The sequence below is a fragment of the Synchiropus splendidus genome, chromosome 15 (genome assembly GCF_027744825.2).
Source record: "Synchiropus splendidus isolate RoL2022-P1 chromosome 15, RoL_Sspl_1.0, whole genome shotgun sequence".
In the NCBI taxonomy this organism is placed as follows: Eukaryota; Metazoa; Chordata; class Actinopteri; order Syngnathiformes; family Callionymidae; genus Synchiropus; species Synchiropus splendidus.
This window is the reverse complement of record NC_071348.1, coordinates 8,353,961-8,378,866: the sequence shown is the minus strand read 5'-3', so window position 1 is coordinate 8,378,866 and position 24,906 is coordinate 8,353,961. Positions and strand designations below refer to the sequence as shown.

Below are 24,906 nucleotides of genomic sequence, written 5' to 3'. Positions count from 1 at the left end.
ATTTTGCAACGAGAGTTCAAACTATGCTGACTCTCCTGTTGACATTATAGGCCTATCCTCCCGTCACAGGAACAGCTTCTTCCCCTCGGCCGTCAGACTGTTGAATTTGTGAACAGACTTGTTGTTGTTTTATTTATTTATTGTCAGCACTTTATTCCAAAACACTTTCCTAGTTGGTGGGCTCCCCACTGACACGGCAATAAATTAAATTCTGATTCTGATTCTGATCCAGCGAGTGAGGATAATATGTGTGGAACGAGTGTAGGTGCCTATAGTGAACATATATGCCTGGTACTATTGACATTCTATGCCAACACAAGGGCACAAAATGGGTGACAGCCATTTGTTGAGACGAATAACTGTCAACATGGGTCTGACTTGGGGTTTATTCTCCACTGAGGCGATGGAGGGGCACTTCATTCATCCACACCTCTGGTCAGGTTTATTCTCTCCATTCCTCCTTCTCTCTTTCCTCTGAGGCCGGCTATGAAGACATGGGGTCTGGGCACGTTGGTCTCACCGTCCCTTTTGGTCTGACAGCCGTCGTCTTTGGGGAGCCAAGTCTGAGTGGAGTTTTCTCTTCTGACGTGACTCATTTTGGTCTGGGCGGAGTGGGTCGCTGCGGTGCGGAGGTCGGCCTACAATGAAACCAGAGTAGTTTGGAACAGTTTTGCAGGGTGGGACATTATTGTTGGGAATGAGACAGACCAGTTTGATAGCTTCGCGCCGCAGCTCCCATTCATTCCACTCGTACGACCTATCGAGGGACATCTCTGTGGGGTGGGTGTCGGTTTGAGTGCTGACCTCACATTTGGCTGCTGCATCCAAACTGTTTCTAAGCTGAAACGGTGAAATTGCGTGTTAGACGAAACTCCCGTCCTCAGAGGGAGTGTGGCAGGAGAACAATACAGCAACAAGGGGGCGCGCTTGCCTCTGAATAGGTGCTAATATACTGCTTGTGCAGTTTGAAGAGCCTTATAAGTTCCGGGCAGTGTTTGCTTTTTTCTTCCGCCATTGAAATGAAGTAGTCAGGCGTGTGGGAGAATCTCTCAGCAGCTTCTTTGGAGGAGAAAATGTAGAACTTCTCCTTATATCTGAGGAGGCCAATGAATGGATTACCTGCTCGAGATCGATCTTTGTTAGTCTCGATAGGTGGTACGTCGAGGTGAGGTTGTTACCTGGAAGCAGAAGGCCGTCACTCCTCGCCAGCGTGTATCCACAGAATCCGTTGTACTGCAGAGGCAGCTCATTGAAATACTTGGTTATTCCTGGTAGGAGCCACTCCTGGTCCTGCATCGCCTCTGGATCAATGCGGCCAACTGTCAAGGACAATTCAGGATGTCAAATCTGGTAGAGGAAGACAATGTACTGATCACTTCTTGGCTACGAAGCCAAAATTTCTACCAGATTGGGCATCACTGATGTACCTTCACCATTGTCTTTTTGGATTCCACTATCGGGAGCTGCCACAGCATGTGAGCCCCCTCCACATTACCCTGCCTTGATCATCCTCCCAGGTCCAGCCCATCCTCTTCATGTTCTCTTTTATGACAACACGGATGGCTCCTGCTGTGTTATTCACAGCCGGCTGTGATCACCCTTTTCTGTGTAGTTTCTTTGTACCAACCTTTAGTCAGATGATGAAAACAGAATAGGAGAAGCCCACACTAGGATTTTCATCCCTTATGACGCTAAATTTTCTGTATTTTTGTCGATTTATAGCTGAAGTGTGAATGGTAATGTTGGCACAGCCTCGTTGTTGGTCCGGTTAGCTATGCTAAATTAGCGTGGCAAGCTATAACGTCCCGCTGTAGGTACCAAATGTTTTTAACAGGCCAATGAAGCGTCATATTCTACCGCAGGTTAAATATTTTTACTAGTGAAACACGATATTTGTCAAGTAGGTAAATTTTTTTGGACTTAATTTATTTTTGCTAACTTTATTTTTAACTTTTTTTGGCGGGAATGGGCTATTACAAGGCAGAAAAAAATCCTGTTGTTTACACTGATATACACTAACTTAAGGGTGCAGTAGGAGCATACAGACCCATATGAATGGGGTAATTTCTCAAACCCGTCTTTGGTTTGACTCCACAAAACGCTGCACTTTTTACATACCTGAACTTTCTCTCATTCTCTGAGCGTCGGTCTTAACCACTGTGTCTCCTAACATCTCATTGAGATCGGCTTCCGAGAAGATCTGGGCCTGGGAGGTGAGGAAGGGCTGCAGCGCCACCATGACTTTGCCAGGTGTGTCGATCATCTGCGCCTCCTGCTGGAGGCCAGCCCAGAGCTTTGACAGCTTTTTAAAGAGAGGCTGTACAACAACAGAAGTTTCAAATTAAATCAGATGGTGTTTCGGCAAAAAAAAGTTGAACTCACAAAAGCCTCGGCGGATGGAAGACCTTCCTTCGACTGTATAGCTTCTTTTAGCTGCTTTAGCTGCGCCGCGAGCGCCGACTGAAGGCTAGCCACACGCTTCTCACTCACTTGGGCATCTGTCTAAAGAGAAGTTTTGGTTGTTCCGTTAATGACTCAGTTTCTAAAGTGTGTTGACAAGGTCCAACGTTGCTGATTTAGCAAGCAAAAATGGATGCTCACCAGCAGCAGCTTGAGAAATCCCTCAAACTGTCTGACATTGTAAAGCGCCCGTTTGAGTAACAGCAGGGGGGCATCACCACCTTCGGACACGTCCTTCACGCCGTCGGTGCTGATCATCTTCTCCAACACTGCAGTGTATTTCCACACCAAAGTCTGGCAAGCATTCAGCTCACTCTCGATCTCCTTACTCGTAACTTTTGGGGGATTCTGGAGACTGGACGGAACTGCTTCACCAGATTACTCGGTCAGTTTTGGAGGGGAAGATGTGTGATCAGATGCTTGGCTCATACTTAGCTCCTTCAGGCTGGCGTCCTCATCAACCAGTCCGCAGACTCGGTTAAAACATCGGACCCCCATGACTACAGCGGCCAGCTCTCGCAGCTGCTGCTCTTTCTCACTCCTTAAAAGCTTCATAAAAATGTCCATGTTGGCTGCAGGGAAGACGCTTTCCAGGGCAGCTGGTGTGAGAGACACAGACACCTTAACAAAAAAGGAATAAATAAATACACAAATAAATGAACTGTGAACATTTTTATCCCAATTCAACAGAAGATTTTGAAATAAATGGATATATTTCAATGAGTCAATTTTTTTATTTTTAAGGAATTTGTGTAAAATTAAATGGTATTCTAGGTGATGTTGACTGTAGAATGATTGATATGTCATATATATATCATATATATATAATTTTAAAGAATGAAAAAATGCCTTAAATTAGAAAAAAATATCTTTGTCTATGCATGCCTTATTAGATGAGTTTGTCAAAGCCTGATTTGATATTAGAAAGGGACCATTGTGTTGGAACACCAGTGGCCATTCATTTCAGTATCAACTGTGAATTACTGTTTACCATTTTAGACTGGTGCCATTTTCATCCTTTTTTTTGTTATTTTATGCAATTCATGTGAATGTTATCTTCTTTTAATGAAAACTGTCCTTGCTACTGCTCTCGATAAGGATTTTTGGACTGTGATTATATATATATATATATATATATATATATATATATATATATATATATATATATATATATATATATATATATATATATGTATATGTATATGTATATATATATATATATATATATATATATATATATATATATATATATATATATATATATATATATATATATATATATATATATATATGAAATAAATCCTTGTGATTACTTGTGACTCCAGATGATTTTTTCAGGTGTGATGTATTAGTGGATTTCGGCGATCGTTTCCTGTTTAGGGTGATTTCAGAATTGGATTCGAGAGTTACCTGTTGCCTCTTGCACAACGTCGTCGTCTGTCGGTGAGCCCTCCCCGGAGCTCAGGAGGATGTAGGTGACGATCTGACGATGAAGAGCGTTCAATTCCTCGCTGCTTTCGGCCTGGCTCTGAGTGATTTCTGCGCTCACTGGTCTTCCTCTGGACTCCTGCGCTTCGCCGATCTTCGCCACAGCGTCACCTGCGTGTAACACGTGTTTGCAGATGACCAAAATTGCATCAGCATGTTCATCCAGGATCGAAGTGGTGACTTACGGCGGGTTGTGTAATTCCTGGTGAAGTGGATTTGCATTTTTATGGTGTCCAGAGATGGGTTCAGCACTGGGGTGAGTTTCTTCAGAAACTGCTGTGGAAAATAAAGACTTGATTTTACAAGGCTGTTCATGAAAAAAGACATCTATAATGACTTCATGTATTAATGTTTGTCCTTTGTCACGAATCGCACTTTAGTGAGACTGACTTTTTGTCGCTATTAAAATTGCCTTTCAATGAGATAAAATGTCTTCTCACCATACTTGTGTGTGGTTATTATTCTTAAGAAGTACAAAAATATATTATTTAATTCAGCCAAACTGGGGCTGTTTTATACTCTTTCATGGAGGATCCCTAAATGATCTCGGCCCAGTAATAAAGTCATGAGCAAACAAAGACAACAAGGCCCATATACATGCATACATAGATCTTCAGTCAGCCACTGCTTATATAGTGAATGGTAAACTGTGACTATTCGGAAGTGACAAAAAAGTGGGAAAGGGAAAAGTAACATACTTTCAGAACAGAATCATGTCAACGATTATATATTATACTTGGAATTATAATATTTACAATTATTTTAATATTACATTTTAATGTACATTGATCATTACATTTATCAGTTGAATAAAACAATGTTTGTGTCATGCTTTGTCTATTTACACGTATTGCGATGACAAACGGTACACGTTACACACACTGTGTGTACATCACCACGAGATGTCACTGTTGGTCGTTCTATGAAGATCCGGACATTTCTGTTTCCTATACTGACTCAATGAGCCGGGTTTCTTATGATCTTCCATTACACTGAGGTTTGAGCATAACGTGACGTGTAATTATGTTTTTCAATATATGTAAATATAGGTCGCACCGGAGCATAAGACGCAGGATCAAAAACTAAAAATATTGTATGTAAAAAAGTTTTCTTTTGTTGCTTCAAGAGAGATTGAAATCCAAATAGACTGGGAACAGGATTTCATGTGATGTCGACTGGCCTGATTTATAACCCCCGCTTGAGTTAGCGCTTGTTTTGCGGCTCATTTGGCAGTCGGGAGTTTTATTTTAATTAGATGAGTGTATTGGGTCTGAAACTGATTAGGCGGGTGGACCTCCCAACGTTACCTGGAGGGAACAGAACCACCTCACTCCCCTGGTGAGCGAGTCAGTGAAGTCTAATTCCTGACCTGCCGCATGTTGTCTCCTCTCAAACACTCATTATCTTAATCAATATCCCGCTATCATGACTATCTTACACACATGAGATGTGTTTTCCTCTGCCGTTCCCACAGCACTGATCTCTCTCTCTCTCTCTATCGCCACCCCTCCCTCTCTCACACACCAGAGTTAATCTGGATTTGGTTGGTGGGGGATTGCACCACTTGATGCAGTGCCAACCTCATGACATTACATAAAGCTTCCTCCCCTCATGTCCATTTATGAGACACTCATCTACTCACACAGGCACGCACATGCACGCTCACTCGCACACCCTCTCCCACCAACTGCTCAGCGATAATATGGCCACATGTAACACAATCACACAACAGATTAGCAAAGATGCAAACACATAAACCAGTGAAGGAGCGACGGTCCATGCGACGGTCATCACTTTAATGGTCGACAAGACGTAATCTGCAAAGCTGTAGAGAGACCTATCGGAGGAACATCATCCCTCGCAGCATATAGGCTCTGATGACTCACAGGACACAACCACAAACTTGTCATTTTATCCGACCCCGACTTGACCTCCCTTGACAACCATAACATTTCGTTTACCCTCAGAAATGATCAAGGATTATCTGTGGCTATAATTATGAATATATATTTGTGTGTCTGGATTATTGGAGCAACCCCTGTAAGGATTAGAACAAAGCTCTGGCATTTGAAAACACTTATACATGACCTCATCTGTGGTCTTTTCAATTTGTTGAATATGGATGCAAATGGGCTGAAAATATGGGAGGTGAAGAGCAGAGTGCAGGCAGGGTGGTGCTTCGTGATAGAGGAGTAGCAGCTAGAGGCTTTTTATGGCAGCAGTGAGGTCTCTCTGCTCAAAGGTTGAGTCCATCCCCTATCAGAAAGTGTTTTAGGTGCTGCTATTTTCCTACTCAAACTAGTCCAAGAAAAGTGAAGCAGAAGCAGTAGAAGACAAGCGAAAGACCACTGGTTCGATTTTGCTTGTGCCCCTTTTTGTTGGGCTGTGACTTCCTAACAAATTTCTGTACTTCTGTACTTCTCTGCTATGTTCATCTGAAGTCCTCAGTTGTGCATACACAATCAATTATCACTTTCCTCGCAATCTTCCTCTGTATATACCAGGCAGACTTGTCATTCCCTGAGGGAGGCAATTCCACTTGTAAGAACAAGTTTGCTCACACATTTTAACTTCACAGGATAGTAGGAAATAATGTTCTTTTTCTTTTTGGAGAAGTAAAGTAAGAAATGAAGTAAAGCAGTACAAGCAAACCGGAGGTATGACGTTAGTGCTTTGCAAATCGTTGCTTGTAAAAGAAACATATTTCTATTTTATTTTAAACTGATCAACTCAAGCAGACAAGTATCTTGATCTACGGTGGCCTGAAGTGGACAAAGAGTCTCATTAAAGAGGAATTAATGAGAAAAGATAAATATTTACAGAAGAAAAAAAGTCATACTTCACTTAAAACAAGTCTTATATAAAACCCATTTTAAACCACCGTTCCCACCACTTCTCAGATCAAACTGACACTTATCAAAAGATGTATTTCACACATCAAGAATGGAAAGTATTTTTTCAGAGTCATCACTGAGAGACATACTGTAGCATTCAGCTGTTATTCTCTTCATGTATCCTTTCCTGCCTGAAAGTCATACACGCAGACCCATTTATCTACATTCAGAATCAGTCACTCCATTTGGGATTTTCGGACTCTATTTTCCCGCCATCATATATTCGGGCACTGAGGCTGCACGATGAGAAGTGGTTGTGGGGGATAATCAGATGTGTTGTCGCTCTGTAACAGTGCAAAAATGCAACCTCACCATTTTACCAAAATAGAGTACAGGATGAAGAAGCATGGAGGAGCATGACCTAGAACTGCGCATGGATGAGCAAACTCTGATGAAACCGCCAGCCCGAGTCACTCACAGCGTCGGCTTGGCTTGTTAACCGTTCCACGTTGTTGCATCATCTGCACAAGATTGTGAATTATTATCGACTGTACTCCACAACAGCCTGTTTACTTGGGTGTCTTTTTTTTAGCACAGCTTACTTGTATGCAATATTTCCATTCATGCTATTGGCTGATAACAACAACAATATCGGTGGATCAGGTCACAACATTGTCTTGACCCTTGTTCATTTCAATCCCTCAAACCCTGAGATTGTTAAAACCCTCCATTTCCTGAAGAGTCGCTTGGCAATTACAATTCTCTCTGTCCTCTCCCACCATGACACCAATTTGACTCCCACCCCTTCTCCTCCGCCATTTGGCAGCAACACTTTTTGACATCCTACCTGCATTCTTCTTCTGTATTTGGGACCACTTTAATCCGGCATGAGAAGCAGCCGCCTCCGTAAGCAGAGGCTTTCTTTATTGCGGATAAAATAAAAGAAAGTTTTGGGAGCAGCAAAAGGACAATTTCACCTGCTGTTGAGACTCAAACAAGGAGATGGCTGCAGTAGTCCAGCTGAGTCGAGATAAACTGTTTGCTGCCTTGAAATGATGATCTTCGCCTTGGACAATAGTCGTGAATAAAAGAAACACTATCTATACTCAAACCAAGAATTCTAAAAAATACTGAATATACTGAAGTGAAATTGAATTATTTTGCTTTTTTAAAAGTATATTTTGTTTTTATTGACTTTCTTTAGGTTGTTTTTCAGGATCAAGTTTATTTATTTATTTGTTTACATTTTTTTTGCAGTATTTTCTCATGATAAGTTTTAAATGTAACCCATATGGGTCGTATTTTCTTTTGTCCACTGTTGCTGTCTATTTTTGAATACCATGAGTTGATCAAGATCTTTCTAATATTTAATTCGACAATGATAATGGATATGCCTTTGAGGCTTGCTGAAACAGCGTCCTCATTTTCAGAGCTCAGCAGGAGGCGCTCTTGGTTTAAAAATTATGTGAAGTTTAATTGAAATGGTTGTTCAAATCCTTTTTTTTTTTTTAAGCATATAGCGCCATCTAGTGGGGTCTGAATGGGTAAACAGTTTCATGAAGCCTCATCATCCCTTCACTACTTAATTGGATGCATAATTCATACCGATAAAGTGTTGTATTAATAACAGTATTGGACGATCCTCTATTGCAAATAAACACTACGGATACCAGGTCTGAAAACCCTCACCCAGAGAAAATAGTCAGTCATAGGCGTGACAGTGAAATGATAAGCCATGTTTAGTGAAGATTGGCACAAGATAAGTGGCCCCAGTATGGAACCCTGAGGAACTCCACGTGGGTCTGATCGTGCTAGCTTTACACTTATTGACTTACAGATCCACATCCACAAGAAACACAACACTTCAGTGTTGGCATAATGTCTTTGATGTTGCAACATGAAAGTGTGGTGATTTATTTTATTTATTTATATATCGTCACATCCAAATGTGTTACTTTCAAGTCACCCATATAATGGCTGTATGCATCTGTTAACTGTAGAATGGTAATCTCTTGTCCAGCTTCAGCCTTGGTGTCACGTCTGTACATCACGTTGTTAAATATCAGTCGTGCTGATAGGGTCAGGCCAAAGGTCACTGATCTATATGTCATATTTGTCGTTCCTGTGGCATTTCACGTGACAGCTGTGTTTCATAACACCTCTGCATTCGTCCATGATCAGAGCAGATGACTGCAGGGGCTTAAAGTGCGTGGGCTCACATGTAGAGTCACTGTTGAGGACTTTATGTGGGGCGACATGAGCCGGTGGTCAAGCTTTGTTCTCCGAACAGTGCGAACACTTGTCAGAGAAAGTGTGTTTTTGTGTGCGCTATACTCCAGCACTTCTATATTGTTATTGCCTCACAACTGTTGTATGCTGTTCTGCAATTTTCAGCGATTCTGTAGACAAGACAATTCACAGAAACTCAATTACAAAGCAATTTTTAGTCTTTTTGCCAACACAATATCCACATTTTATCCCGTTCTTGTAGCCTGAAGGCTCTGTCTGCTGGTGAAGCTAAATGAACTAATTAAACTACAGAAAGAGTCTCTACAGACGCGCATGCACACACACCTTCTTTGTAATTCCAGGATAGCGAGTCAGATTGTGCTCATATTATTTATTGCTGGGGAGCAGCTCAGTCAGCAAACCATCAATTTGGGCTTCACGTTTCTGTTGTATGAGATTCAAACATAGTGTACACTCTCTCACCTTGTCAAATCTGGTGAGGGGACACACCCAAATCACCTATGACTGATGCTAAGCAATGCTCTCATGCTTCAAAAAAAATAGTTTTTCATCTGAGCTGTTGCTAAAGCATTATTGCCACTCCATACAACTCAGATAGATTTGGTTAGATCCATTTACTTTATTGATCCCAAGGTGGCAAATTGCAAAAAAATGTAATATATATTTTTTAAATATTAAAGGGGTTTAAAAGGGGTGCAATATATTTTTTTTCTCCACTGATGCAATGATCCAAACAGTGAGAGGATTTGGAACGATAACTGGATGCACACACAGCGAACATGACATGGGACTGCATCCCTGGAGATGATAACAGACTGCCGCCAGCCGTTGGCGCCAGCCTCTATCAACACAACACAAAACGCTAAACCAGTCATGTGCTGTATATATATATATATATATATATATATATATATATATATATATATATATATATATATATATATATATATATACAAAACAACCTTTAATGTGTTTTTTCATCCTTTGATTTTTGATGATGTCACAAAGACAGGACATTATAATATTGTGCGAAGCCTTCGATCTTTTAACATTTTTGCATTATGTTAAATGAGGTTTATGAGTCAAACAATCGAGGTTTATGAGTCAAACAATCCAGTCTCACAAGCCTCTGTTGCGCACCTATAATCGTATAATCTGAAAGATTAACCAAGCATCAAAATATCTCCCCTATTTCATCTACACACTGCGTGCTACCAACCGGTATATATTTATTTGGTTCAATTTTAAATGTATTAATTGGCATGTATTAACATAGCCAATATGTCTTTCATCCCTTTCAGATCTTCTTCCACTTCTGGTCCCCTCAGTAAACCAATCAGCTGCGACTTTCTTGAAAACACAATGAAATTCAAAGGAAATGCTTCATGAATGTGACCCTAACTACTGTTATAAATCAGCTACCACTCCAGGTAAATGTGACACCTTCTTTCATAACCTCATTTTGTCCTTTGTTTTTAACCCCACCCAATGAGTTATTTTTTAAAAATTTTTTATTAGAATTTTGTGCTGCCTCTGCTTTTTTTTTAAATTGTGTTTTTAATTTGACTTTGGTATTTATTTGCACTTTTCTGGTCAATGAAATGCAGAATGTAAATGAATTACTGCACTTTTAACCTTCCAAAACACACTTTCTCTGTTTTGTAAACGTCACTTTTATTTAGTTGTTTAAAAAAAAGCAACTTTAATTTATCTTGGATTTTCTTAAATAAAATGTGTAATACTGTTTATAATGTGATAATGCACTAGTGCGGCGGCTGTTATCAAAGTCCACAACAATAAAACAATAAAATAAAAAAAAAAGTAAGATAAATAATGGTCCGTATACGGCGTCTGTTTTTTTTTCTATTCTCTGTTTTTTTAGGGAACATTCGCACTGATGGGAAACTGAAGCCACCGTACGTCAGCCATCACTTCCTGTTTACGTTTGTGCGCATGACGTCACTCGCAACATTTCATTCCAAAACCGAAACACTGGCCAACTTCAATAGAAATCGCCCAAGTGTGACTGCTTGGACCAAATTTATCTTATCGTAGGGGCCCAGCAGACTCACCAGGTGGACCAGTTCCCGTCACCGGCTCTTATCCGAGGAGAAAACGGAGCTTCCTGCGCTGGACGCTAGTAGCTAACAGTTAGCAGCAGGAACTTCACAGTGTCACAGAATGGAGAACAAATACAACCTCAAGAGTCCAGGTCTGTGTATTTACCAAGTTTTGAACACTACTTTTCTGTCTCAGGCTGGGGTTTTTATTGTTTCAAGCAGGCCGGATGCCACTGCAGGTGAACACCTGGGCATCTTAGTGTTTACTTTGCTTTTTAAATGTGTCACAGCAGATGACTAATACAGTGACTACAATGCATACTGGCTATTCATTACCAACTGTTGTTATTTTAGCCTTTCGCAGTCGTTTGTGTCGCCTAGTTTTGTTTTAAAGCCTGTTCAACTGCTCATCTCAGTACACGTCACACATCTGATCACTTCCGTCCCACAACATTCCAGCAGCTTTCATTCAATAAATTGTGCCATCCATATTTTCATAACATGCATTACAACTCGAAAGACGGGACTGTTAGAAGAATTGAAGTTTTTGCTTACCAGTAATAGTATGGCCAGCAGATCTAACTTGTGTACAGTGGGAATGTCACACTTCCGTTTGCTGAGTTTACAGTTCAGGGAGAGAAAGGTTACAGAAGGTTATAAAAGTTATAATTTTGAAGTTTTATTGTTTGTACAGTGATTGGCCACCAGATTCTCTGAAGTCAGAGGAATGCTCAGATTTTTTTTGTCATTTTTACATGTTTACATGTTTGTTTTGAAGGACAAATTCCCTGTTTGTGCCTGAGATTTGGATGTAACATAATGGTGAAATAGCTTCATCAAAGAACAGAGTAATAAAGAATGATTTCTTTATTGCTCTGTTGAATGAACTGTGCCAACTGTCATATTGGATCTAATATGATCAACTCATTTCTGTGTAAATGGGTCTCCATTTGATTCCTGATGTGGGAACACAAAAAGATTTGTGTGATAATGCCAAGAAAAAAAATAGTCACTTCCAAGAAAAAAAAGTCACTTCCCCATTCAAAGGCAGAAGAATAAGTATCTTAAGTTTACCTTTTTATTTCACTGTGGTTAATGAGCAGTACAGATTTTCGCTGTGAAGGAATTGCTTTCTGATATACGCAAAGTTTTCCAGCAGATGTGCGAGTAATTTTCACAAAACGTTGTTTCTGCTCCAATTAAAAAAGCAGCCAAAAACTTGGTGAACCTTGACACTGTGGTTCCGCTGCTACTTTGCTACGCCTTCGGGCTGTCTGTAGGAGGATTCATTTTAGTTTCAGTTTTAATTACTGCAGGCGAATTCAACTTTTTTTGTGTTGCACTCTTATACTGTTGCCCTTGAAGCATGAAATTGACAGGTGGTACAGTTGCTTTCTTTGCTATTTGTTGATTTTCGGTTCTCTTTTATCATTTCCTCCCAGCAAAATACCGACGTAGACGTTAAAGGAAATCCTGCTCATTTCAGAGGCTTTTAAATTGATATTAGATCCCTGTGGAGTGCTGTTGTTAGTTTGTTGTTCATAAATAGATGTGAAATTGTGTTCCAAGTGGGACTGAGGTTCGAGTGCTGCACCACCCTGAGCCTCATTCCTAGTTTGACATGAATCAAAGGGGTGTATTGAAACTTGAGTTGGTACCTAAAATAATTATCATTTAAAAATGATTAATTCAAATGGATATCTGGAAAAATGACAGGGTGGAGGGAAGGTAGTTGGGTGGAGCTTTTCAGTACTCATTTTAAAAGTTGTTCAGAAGTGCACTTCCTTTATTTTAAATCATCTGTGTCCTGAATGAAGGGATCCCAAACCTAAATTGTGTTTTCACTTATAGATCTGTTCAGATTTGTTGATCTTAATGGTTTTTAAAAGCTGCGATAAAACAGTTTACCTGGTGAATAATTCTTAGTTATCAGTTGCATCTAAGCAATGCCTTTCATCAGAGCACAGTTCAGTCAAAATGTATTCATGCAGTGCCTTGTGATTTATGTTTTTATTTTTTGTAGTCAGCATTTTTTATTTATTTTCTCCAGAATAATGATAATGGAACAGAGAAGGGGGGAAAAAGTTATGTAACTGCGATTCACTTTGGCTCAGAGCCTAGAAAAGTTTTTTTTTTATAAACAAAAAGGAGCATAAACATTTGAATTGAAAAAGACATTTAGAAGAATAGTAATACAAACGGATAATAATAATAACTTGCAGATGTTGAGAGCATCCGGTTACTGGTGTATTTCAATCTATTACCATGAAGGTTAGTGATAATTAAAATTCTTAGTTGCTGCACTCAAGCTGATTATTTCTATGTAATGTTATAAGCATCCACAGCGACTACATGAGACATGGCAAACATGGTAGATGCTCAGTGTGATCAGTGGAACTGTTATTTCTTCAAGTTCTCGATACTCATTTTTGTCGATGGGTGTGGCCACCAATTTCAGCAATGAAATCAGTATAAGCAAAATTTGAACATCTTGCAATTATGCAACAATGTCTCCCCTTTGCCTTCTGGCTTGACTGTGACTCATCTCTTACTGCATAAACTCCAAATGTGTATTGCGTAAGATGATTTGGTGTCCAAGGATTATCACCCAAGTGCCTTGCGATAGTGACCAGAGGCCACAAGCCCTTTATTTTTATTTATTTATTTTTTTTGGATAGGGCTTTTCCCTCTCCACTCGCCTCAGTCACTCCGGAAGGAAGAGCCAAAAATGGACATGGATAAGAGGAACTGTCACTTGAATATGTCAGGATCTAGACAGATTGACTGTCACCTATTCTCTCCAGATTCAGTATGTCGGGAATTAATTATTTTTGGCATGTGTCCTCATTCTACTTCTCGGACTGATGGAAAATGTAGCCATCTGATGCAACTGTGGCGAGCTAAGTCAAGTATGAACAACTGGTGTGCAGCTTAAGAGAGCTTACTATGTAATTTTTTCACTGCAAGGGGCCAAAAATTTGGGGCATTTCGATTTTTTTTTTATGTATGAGTGGGCAGATTAAAAGATCAAGAAGGGAGAGGCTTTATGTTTTCCTCATGGTCTTTTCACTTAAACTTAAGGAAGTTTAGGCCTGTACATGGTGTTCCACGGCGGTGGACTTAAATACTGTCAGGATTTCATGTCAAAGTGACAGCCAGAAAATGGACGCTGATGGTGTTGATGGTGACTTGTCCTTCAGTTCCAACTATGTTTAGTGAATTGTAAAATCATCATCAACCCAACGGCATCTTCAACCACATAAGTTTACATGTTGGCTTGGCTTTTCACATGTTTTCCAGAAGTGTCTGTCCTGGCTTTGATAGGCTGTCACACCCTTGAGTGCTCATGATTCTACTGCTTGGGCTCATGATGGATTTCCCTGGAGTGGAATCATGACTTGCTGGTGGGCAGGGAGAGGACGGATAACCTGAATATATCAAGACTCTCATATCCACCCATCCACCCTACCCACCCTACCCACCCTACCCACCCTACCCACCCATCCATCCATCCATTGGTCGCTTGGCAATATTTGGATTTCTGACTAAAGTTTGAGCCCCCGACCTAAAATATTTTCTTCTACCTCATTTTTTTCATTCACAGACTGTGAAATTACAAAGCTGTCTGGACATTGTGCCTCCAGCAACAAGCGCCACTAAAGCTCTTTGCAGCTCTGTAAAGATGAAGGTTCTTGTTTGTGTGGGAGGTCAGCAGATCAGAGGGTGGTTGTCTCTTAAAGTCCTCTGCCTATAGATCAATGAACTGTTAAACTGGGCCTACGCACTTTTTTTTTTTTTTTTTGTCAGTCGTCTACACAAATGCCTTAAAACTTCACAGCATAACTTCAATAGGGTGTTGGAAGTACCCCCAAGAGATTCTGGTTCATAGTGACTCCGACCACAGTTACATGACAGCCTGAAATTGAAAACAGGACTTCATTCTCTTACATATTGTAGCTTGGACTCACTGGATGTTTAGTTTCTGTCCAATGATGTCAGACCTGAGATGTGGGTGCTGGCCACGTGATTGGTAGCTATGAATAAAGGGCATTGCTGGTGGCTTCTACTGAGGCAATGTGGGGAGGCGTTGTGGAGTCCCGAGCTGTCAGGACAATTAAGTCCTTGCATTAGGTTTGTTGTCGCCTTTAGCTTCCTGAATGTGTCACATACTGGAGTTGAACTAACTGTATGGAGACACATGAAGTGAATCATGCCCTTCAATGTTTCTGGATTTTCAAGCTGCTACGTGTTTTAAGGTGGTGACTGAAGAGTGGAAAGAAGGCGTGACATGGAGCAAGCGACAATAAGTCCAAACCTTTACAAATGTGTAGGGAATTCATAGGAGACAATTCTGTCTTTTATGGTCAAACAATTGGGAGGAAATCGTTGTTTTACTCCAAGCATCTTGTCTAAACCATGAAATGGACAGCGCTGATCCACTGTTTAGAATGAACATACTGTCTAGAAAATCCTTTAATGCCAGGAGGACTAAAAGAATTACACTGAAAAACTGAGGGAAGCCACTGTAATGAAGCTGCTTTTTAAGTCTTTCCTCTTTGAAATAACTAACCGGCCTGGCATATATCAATTAGCAGTTTCAAAGCTCCCCTCCTGTCTGTGAATCGTTCACCTCTGTGCTCAGAGTTGCGTTTCCTCACCTCAGCTTCTGTCAGTAGTTAGGAACTAATTTCTTCTCTAGTAACGGGTCAAGAAATCCAACCCCTTGCTTTTACTCATGCCTCAATTCTTACCCTCCATTTGTGATGCTATACTCTGACTCAGTTTTTCATCTGATGGACACTGTTCAGAATCCTCACTAATGTGCCATCAAAACTTCGGGTGTTGACCTATTCATTCTTTTGTGTGTTACCTGCAGTGATTCCCGCAGTGATAGATGAGACTATGTGAATGCTGAATTGTTGTCTGATTTCCTGCAGATGGGTGAATTTGAAGACATCAACCATTCCACATGAAATAGAGGTTTTAGATTCAATTCCGGAGAGAGAAAGACTTGAAGACCACTGCTGGCTCTTGTGTGTAAACAAAAGAGTAAGAGTGAAAAAAACAACATATACAGCAATCACAGACACCTTATTCTCTTTGTCAGTCCACTGAGAATTACCGGAGCTGGTTCATGTCTTCACTGAAAATGTCCCGATGCAGGAACTGACAGCACAAGTGCCCGGACGCTGTGTGGTGTCAGAGCATCTCTCTGCTCCACTGCCTCACTCTGCGGCACAACTCTTCCCCCTCTGTTATTTTCTCCCACAGCTCACACCTATTTTCGCTCTCAAAGTCTCTTCCTGTGTTCATTTCGAAGTCTTCACTCCCAACCCGTGCTCAATTGGATTCTAAGCCAATTTTGCCTCCATGAATACCTTTTAGTTCCACTGTCTCTTTCACAATCACTTTTCCATTTGCAGGCCCTTCTATTTCCTGGGGCAGCCAACTGGCAGCTGAGAGGCGGAGTAGTAACCCAAGTAGGAACAAAAAAACCACGGCTGATACCTCAGCTGTTATTAACACAAGAACAACACTTTGTTAAACCCCACTTTTGGGACTAGATTTGTAACTCAAGGATTCCTATGGGATGTCATTTTTTCTGCGTGTGCCAATGCTTTTCAGCTATCTTTAGAAAGGCGTCACTGTCAGTGTGCAAGCTGTTCTGCAGCTTGCCACTAGGTGTCCAAATGTTGTGTGGGTGCCTCTTTGTGGAATGTGAGATAGCTAGGAGGGCTCAGTTTGTGTTGGTGCTGTTCGGTCATGCTTTTTTTTTTTGCCGGGTATTGATGTCTCTACCTCATTACTTCCTTTCAAAGAGTGATGAAAGAATCCCCCTTGTACAAGGTCCTTCTCACGTGATGCCACCGTTTATGAGCTCCAAAGGCAGTGCTTTATCTGTCCTGTGATCAGCAATAAAATTCAAATTCCCAAGTGCTCCAGTTTTTTAAGTGTCTGTCCTACACATACTGTCTGTGATTGATCATGGGCCTTGTGTTTCGCCAGCCAGATTCTTCGTGTGGTTTTTCAGGAATCGTCATGACCGTCAACATTAACTTCTGTAACAATTTCCTGTTCAGATTAACATGCTGCAACCGGAGTGTAGACATCAGGGATAGGGCCGGCAGATGTTTTTTTTTCCCTACAGTACTTGGGGAATGTTAGTAACTGAGGTTAATCAAAGCATAGCTGTGGGTAGAAAGTGACCCCTAAAACACAACCTTGTTTACTATCTTTGCCCTGAGCCGGATTTAGTGTGTGAGCTTGTGTTTATGGTGCCAAACTGGTCCTCTATCTGTATGGTACAGCATCTGTCACCCATCTTAACATCAGGAGGTGAAGATCTGCATACACTTGGCCAGACAAGTGCTTGTCTGTGACCAGGACAATACTCAGAAGTGTTTTTGGTCAATGAGAAATGCAATAATAGTGCAGGAAAACAAGCCCACAAACACAAGGATGACTGTCTTTTCATATATTTTTTGTATTTAGGCATGTAAATTAAATTCAAACAGGGATGCTTTATGCTGGATTTTGCACATCGGTGAGGTCTTACCTAATTGGTTAGGGGACTGCAACTGTCCTTTCATTGTTTTTATTATATTTTAAGAGGTCAGTTTTCTGTGAAGTATCCCATAAATATTATTAGCAAATTACTAGTGGCAGCTTCACTGCAGGGGAGTAGTTGGTATGGCCACAAACGGGGGCACTTTTGTGTAATTAAAGTCAGTATTTACAGCAAAAGTCATCATCTGAATTATGTTGAGAATTTTTCTTTTGAAAATATTCTTTCATATTCCTTCTGGGACTTGGTCCAACACATTAATAAAACTTTCATCCTCTGGCCTGAGGCTCTTTTTTTAATATAGCCTAAATTTTTAAACCTACAGCTGGATCAAGTGTGTGTTTGTTTCATAACCCTGCAGTGAGATATAGCCACAATGGCTGTTGGTTTTTGAGACGGCAGTGTCATGAGCTCGGTCTCCCCCCACTCTTTTTGTCTGCCATGCTACATTACCAACCTCAAGAATATTTTAGGCCTGCACAGCGGGGGTCCCACCCATCAGGGTTGCAGACTTTTTTGGAAATAATCAGAGCATGTTTGGGGCTGAAGAAGCAGAGAAATTCTTCCACTGAAATGTCTATTTCTTGTGTTTTTCCCTGACTAGCGGTCAAGCGTCTGATGAAGGAGGCTGCTGAACTGAGGGACCCCACAGAGCACTACCATGCCCAACCACTTGAAGTAAGCCCATCACAGTACGGTTATTTACTTTTGAAATGGTTTCTATCATCTTCTGGATGTTCCTGGAGCTCAATATCAATGGTCTGTTCTGACCCAGACTTCTTCTACAGTTGTGTAAAAACACTGGAAAAAAAAATCAATTTTGGGGACAGATAAATATGCATTTATTTTTGGTTATCTCATATTGCCACCCACTGTTTACAAATTACAAGTCTGAGTCAGTTTGGTCTTGTACGCACTCATTCGTGATCTTTATGTTAATGCGCAAGGTTTCCACTGACTCACATTTAGCTGCAGAAAAGGTGTTTTGTTGTTGTATAAATGTGGCACGGGAAGGCTCAGCATCAATTGTATAATTACTCACAATTAGAGCGGTGTCAGCTCAAGGAGTCGTGTTTGTATTCAGGCAAATTGGTAAAATCGAACGAGTCGACGGTTGCAAGCTTGAGACTGATGAAGTACATAAATCGGTATCCAATTGCCGTGAGTCAGCGGACAGGAAAAATTCAGTCTCCTGGAGGCCTGAAGCAACACACATTCGAGTACAACTCAAGTACAGACCAGTCTTTTCTCTGAACAAATTGCTTGATCTGTTTATCCGATTTGATTTCTATAGTGAGCCGCAAACACAAACAATTATGGTTTTCCAATTAACCAAGGGAACAAGTGAAATATGTGGATATGTTTCCAGCCCCCATTGGTATGTGGCAGTGGTCACCCCAGCTGATCATTGAAGACCCCCATTCCGCTGGCCGTGATGAGAATCTGAAGATGAAATGAATATTAAAAAAAAAAAAAAAAAGAATTCAAGGCCGACCAAATTACCAGCAAGCTGGTGCCGCCTCATGTAAAACTTTTGGAATCATGGGGTAACCATGGAAACAGCCCCGAACTGTTTGACTTAAATAATTTACGAGCCATGTGTGCGTGTCGGTAAACATGGCCAGTCATTTGTGGATCGGCTGTCACAGGCTGAGAGCCAAACATGTATATTCATGAGTGAACAAAGCCATTCCTATTACTGTCAGAGACTTCGCTGAACTTTCAGGACACGTTCGGAGGATGCTGAAATTCTCCCGTGGCTACATTCTCACTGCTCCTCCAATTATAGTTACAGCACTTTAAAATGGCTGCAAGTGCACTCACAGTGCATTAGTTTTGCCAGACAGCTGTATTCAAAATTCATTTGTAAATTCATCACCTTTCATCTTCAGTGGAGTAAGACATGCTTTACATCCTGTTTCTCTGATTTTACAAAGGGTGTGGTGACATTCATCTCCTTCTTATTATGTGAGATCACTATATATATATATATATATATATATATATATATATATATATATATATATATATTGACTGTCACTCTTTGACTGAGCCCTTGTGTTTGTTTGTTCATAAATATTAAAAACAAACAATGGAAATGAAAAAAAATGCAGCGGTCACTTAACAGTTTTGGTGCTCTTTGTGCTGGGTAAACATGACCCAGCGCACTCAGCCACATACGCTCCTGACTGGGTGTGTGTTTTGGCTTTGTAGCTTGATCTGGTATTAATGAAACTTTGCCTGGACCTCACCAGCGTGCAGACCTTCAACCACCCAGAGATTAAGTGAGAAATGATATGTGCAATAGCACTATGAGATTGAGAAGTGTGCAAGATGACATTTACTGAGCTCCAATTTGAGCCCTATGGATCTGTGCACTGTTGTTTTGGACCGATCTTATCGCCTATTATAATGAAAGCCGAAAGATGCCTCCTGAAAACAAAAGCCCAGATTTGGGCATTCGTATTTATGAGGGAAATGCCTCTTAGACCTGTGAAATGGCATTGTAAAAACAATTTTCTTCCAGTGGGATCTTCGTAAACAGACGCTACTTCCCTCATTTAGTGGAGATCAAACCATCTAATGACGCTGCACATCAAAGTCCACCTCCTGCGCCGCCAGCAGAAAACTAAACACATTGAAACTCAAAGGTAATGGAGAGGAGGGAGGAGGCACACATAACTTTAACAATCTCTGAGATACTTTACGCGACAAACTAGGTCTTTAATGTGTTGGTAAAGTTTTATAGCAGTCGATTCTTGACTCCTGTAGGAAATCCGGTTTGCTCAGAGCTGCTGTAAGAACCCATTCAACCGCTCCCCTCCCAGATAACACTTTTTTTGTGCTGACTGACTACAGCACTGCCATTCTGGGATCAACTTTTGAACAGATGTTTCAAATATTGTAACTCTTCATCTTCTTTATTTGTAAACACAGAACAGCATTAACTTTAATTAGTGTTCAATAGTGTGTCAGCAAACTCATCTCCAACAAAATTTGCTAGTGAAGTGTGTTTTTTTTCCTATTATTAACACTGACTATAAAATTTGGCTTGAATAATTAAACCTATCGAGCCGCACAAAGAATCTTTACTAACCTCTTGGCTAGATGAACCATTTTTTTTCTTCACTTCTCTTCCCCTTTAATTCTAATAGAACCAAATATTAATAATGAATTATTATCAGTAGGAGTATAAAATACAGTCATCCAGTCAGCACTCTAAAATATGTTGCTTGAGGGGTGCTACGTTGTAGCGCCCCTAGGTGGATGTGTCTGGAGGATATCAGACGCGGCGAGCAAGACAAATGAGACACACGATTTCAGCTCAACCCACATTCAGCTTATTTTCTGTAAAAATCAGTAAGTACTCTCAGCCATCGTCAAGGTCCTGCTGTTTGTGTTTTTATAATCTATGTTTTATGAAACTGGTTTAACAGCCCCGCCGTAAATTTTTTTTCAGCGGCTGCCTCCTCAAAAGGCGCTTTTCAATGTTCCATTTTGCATTATTTTTTAAATTTGTACTGGGTTTTGTGGCCCCAAATCCACCTCCATTCATGACGTCCATCTCAGTCCTGCGACTGGTGGTACTGGAACCACAGTTTCATCTAATCAGACATCAGAGTGCGGTCCTTCTGAATATATTTTTTTCTCTCCAGGATAACCTTTTTGAGTGGCACTTCTCTGTCCGTGGACCCCCCGATTCTGATTTTGATGGGGGCGTTTACCACGGCCGGATTGTGCTGCCGCCGGAGTACCCCATGAAGCCTCCCAGCATCATCCTTCTAACGGTAAGGAAAAAAAATGTACCGTGGGCAAGTGTCAGTCCACTTTCTCATCCCATTATTCATTCAGTGGAGCGGAGCAGGAATCCGTCAAAATCAGATGATCAAGGAGTGGAAACCAGACGGCATGTCATTTAACCCACAGCCATTTTTGGACGCGTCACATTAAGTGGCAGTTGTCAGAACAAAGCCACGGTTGCCATCACACTATCAAAGAGAATTGCAATGGTTTCATAAGAGTAGTCCTGGTTATTGCTGTGTGATAACCTCACTAGTGCATTATTTTACCTCTTTCTCTGCACAACTTTTATTACAGTTTCCTACTGCTGTACCCCTCCGTAGCAAAGTTTTCGATTACATTTGAACTGTTGTTTTTTTCTGTGTCTCCACCGACAAATCCTCTTTTATTGTTTTTTTTCTGCCAGCCTAACGGAAGATTCGAAGTTGGGAAGAAGATTTGTTTGAGCATCTCTGGCCACCATCCAGAGACCTGGCAGCCGTCTTGGAGCAGTAAGTCCCTCTGGAGACAAGACCTGGTCCAAATCTTATCATGCATACCAACTTTCTATGAATTTAAATCCACCAGTATGATGGAATTGGAATTTTTTTTTAATGCACCACAGAATGCAGCATTGTTGTTCTCATGGGTTGTGTCAAATAATAGTTGTAGTAATTTAAATCTACAAATTTAGAACTTGTTTTGATCAAACAGGAATTCAAACATAATCATTTGTTTTTTTGTTTGTGTTGACTGTGCTGAGTAGTTTTTGCAACACACAGCAACATTGTTTGCTATCAGTTTGAGGAGTCATTGTGTTGAATTGAATACGGGATAATGGTAATGTGAAGTGGTGGTGAACTGCTTCGTTGACACAATAGGGAAATGTGAAAGTTTTGTGAGCCTTAAACACTTTGTAATTGAAAATATAAAAGGCTGGCATCAATGTCACTTTTTATTCCAACTTGTACACGCACAGACACTTCATTAATACTGCCTCTTGAAGCAGAACGAACATGTCACAGCCATGGCTGAGCCCTTCATTTTACTTTTGCCCAATTCCAACTGCAAACAAACCATTTAAATATCACTGCCTTTAATGATAGCCGCTGGTTAGGAAACAAATGGAAGGCGAATTCGATAAAAGCAATAGTGAAAGACTGATGCTCAGCTCCCCGACTCCCAGTATCATTAGGGCGTATCATTATCACCACAACAACACATTCTTAATAACCTCGATCTGTTTGCTGCTACCACTGCAGATGAGCACCCAGGTTGGTGGTTCTGTTTACAGTGAGCACAAAAAGCCTCTAATTTATATTTTAGAAGCAATGCTCTTACAGAACAAATGAAAACATCCTGCGCTGACCAGTGTAACAGCTTCATAGTGGGTGTGTTTTTAACATTGGATGCTTCAAGGGTGGAAATTTTTTACAAAACATTTATTATAAACCGGAAAAGCAATGAGACTATGTATACAGCATACAATCATATCAAATATATAAAATGTGCATACAGACAACCGTTTACTGGAGGGCATCAGGGCATAAGGAGGAATCTCTGTCAGACCCACTTCTCCTTTACACCCATTTCATACTTTTTAAAGGTGCAACACACTTCCTTGATTCTCATTGTTCAAAGGACAAAGAGGGTTGCTTGGTCTGTGGGCCATGGTACACAGCTCGGAGCAACAGATTGTGTAGTCACCTCATGGGATTATGTCTCAGGTGTCCATTCGCTAACTCTGTCCATGGCTTTCTTTCTGATCTGTTCTTTCCAAAGGCCGTGAGAGTCTCACGTTAGGGAGGACTCCTCTTTTTGGCCTCTAAAGGGGCTTCTTGAATAAGGTATCTAAAAAAAAGATATGGTATTCTTGTTGGTTCTTAAGGGATGGATACTACACAGGTACCATCTCACAGTACAGATCTGTCCAACTGATGGCTCTGTACATGCTACAGAACACCGTGCCCTTTTATCCGTGAGAAGGTATGGAATTCCTTTGGGTGTGCCTTTGTAGCACTCCATACCTCTTCAGCACACCTCCACTGATTTGCCATACATTTTCTGTCATCTTCCACAGATGCTATAGGAGTGCAAAGCATCTGTTGGTATCTGGCTCACTGCTGGGGCCGTCTTTTCAGGGTCCTCTCAGGGCCACTGGTTGAACGGAAGGATGTTATTTCTTTTTCTATCACTCCTTTCTTTACTCTATATAAAGTTAGTCTTCCTCCAGTGAATCTTCCTTAGCGCAGCAAAACACTATTTTCCCTCTTCCTTGCACTTTGTATGGCAGTTCTACAGTTCGAGCTCTAAATTGCCGGAGGTTTCCACCTGACAAACCACTCTACTGCATAGCTGATGATGATTGACGGAATGCTATGCTGCCCGTACTGCCTCTGGTTGTCAACTGTACAATGTGAGAGACATCCATGACAAATTGTTGCCACTTTGACCACTGGAGGCCATCTTATCGTGTGCTGTTGGAAAGCTGCTCAGGTTCTGTGTGGGCTGGAAAGCTTCATGGCTCTCTGTGGGGAATACTGGCCGGGCTCGTCCTAGCTCCTTTTGCCCTTTGTCGCTGCCTTTCCTCTATGCCTGGTAATTTTCCAGTCCATTTCAGTTGTTGTAAGGCTTGCTGCATTTTGTTGAACAAATTAGGCTGTTCATGATTCAGTTTTAGGAGAATATAAAATATATATTTTTGTATAATTCCCTAATTAGTCCCTTGAAGCAAAACCCCAAAGTATCTGTCTGTATTAAGAGTCCACTTTATCATCTTGTAATGGCCTCTCATTAGTTTGAGCCCCGTTGAAAGCATTGGAAAGTACTCAAGAGGTTTCTACTGTTCATGATATGTTTTAACAGAGGCTGCAGCTTAACGGCCAGTTCACAATGTGGTGCACTTTTATTGAAAGCAAAAGTGAAAGCCTCACGTCTATCCACTTCTGTTCAAGAATTCTCCGGGTTCCTTTTGATGGAAAAGAAAAACATTGATGTTTGAAGTAAAAAGGCCCTTTCACAGAGAAACCCTCTCTGCTCGGTTTGAAGTGACCTCTTTACTTCATGTTTGTAAATTCAGACAAACCCAAACACCACTGCAGCCGCATTACGGCTTATACTGCACTCTGGCAATGGCGAGTGCAAAGAGGCTTTGCAGCGTTGACATTTGCCTCCACAGCATAGGTGTCTAGAGTAAATCAAAAGCTGTTACAAGAGCAGGACCCTCCTCGACAGCCCCAATTATTCCATGATTTTCTGCTCAAAGGATGAGAAGCTTTTGAACGTGATTCTTCCGAAGTAGCTCTTCTTCTTTGTAAACAATATTCTGCTGCCACTAGTTTAAGAGGAAAAAGCGGGTTGGAAATAAATCATGAAAATGTCACGCCCATAGCTCCTGACTGCAGCTTTTATCCACCCTTTTCAGTGATGTAATTATCTGAGCAAACCACCACTGAAATTTACGCAGTGA

General features: G+C 40.9%; 2 protein-coding genes across 4 annotated transcripts in view; one reads left to right on the top strand and one right to left on the bottom strand.

The window, feature by feature from the left end:
- Nucleotides 1–149: 149 nt before the first annotated feature.
- On the bottom strand, nucleotides 150–11,712 carry LOC128771627 (cilia- and flagella-associated protein 206-like). The gene is made up of 11 exons (XM_053887131.1): nucleotides 11,648–11,712; nucleotides 4,134–4,224; nucleotides 3,871–4,059; nucleotides 2,892–3,059; nucleotides 2,602–2,828; nucleotides 2,383–2,502; nucleotides 2,119–2,317; nucleotides 1,179–1,319; nucleotides 932–1,119; nucleotides 709–840; nucleotides 150–638 (listed from the first exon to the last, which is right to left on the bottom strand). The coding sequence occupies exons 2-11, from the start codon at nucleotides 4,168–4,170 to the stop codon at nucleotides 417–419; spliced, it is 1,623 nt and encodes a 540-aa protein (XP_053743106.1). The 5' UTR covers nucleotides 4,171–4,224; nucleotides 11,648–11,712; the 3' UTR covers nucleotides 150–416.
- ube2j1 (ubiquitin-conjugating enzyme E2, J1) overlaps nucleotides 8,746–24,906 on the top strand; it is a 34,300-nt gene continuing 18,139 nt past the window's right edge. The window contains exons 1-6 of one of the 3 annotated variants that reach the window (XM_053887135.1): nucleotides 8,746–8,786; nucleotides 10,334–10,462; nucleotides 10,915–11,244; nucleotides 18,262–18,335; nucleotides 21,314–21,445; nucleotides 21,865–21,949. In XM_053887135.1, coding sequence (XP_053743110.1) covers nucleotides 11,214–11,244; nucleotides 18,262–18,335; nucleotides 21,314–21,445; nucleotides 21,865–21,949 — 322 coding nt within the window. In that variant the 5' untranslated portion in view covers nucleotides 8,746–8,786; nucleotides 10,334–10,462; nucleotides 10,915–11,213. Of the gene's footprint in view, nucleotides 8,787–10,104; nucleotides 10,254–10,333; nucleotides 10,463–10,914; nucleotides 11,245–18,261; nucleotides 18,336–21,313; nucleotides 21,446–21,864; nucleotides 21,950–24,906 lie in introns of those variants that run through there. The other 2 variants (XM_053887136.1, XM_053887134.1) reach the window with 2 other exon arrangements.

Excerpts from the sequence above, each read along its gene's own strand:
- LOC128771627 (XM_053887131.1), bottom strand. The coding sequence starts at position 4,170 with ATGCAAATCCACTTCACCAGGAATTACACAACCCGCC. Across the intron at positions 3,060-3,870 it reads CGTTGTGCAAGAGGCAACAG|CTGCCCTGGAAAGCGTCTTC; the intron begins GTAACTCTCGAA and ends CTCTCACACCAG. Across the intron at positions 1,120-1,178 it reads TGACGGCCTTCTGCTTCCAG|GTAATCCATTCATTGGCCTC; the intron begins GTAACAACCTCA and ends GATCTCGAGCAG.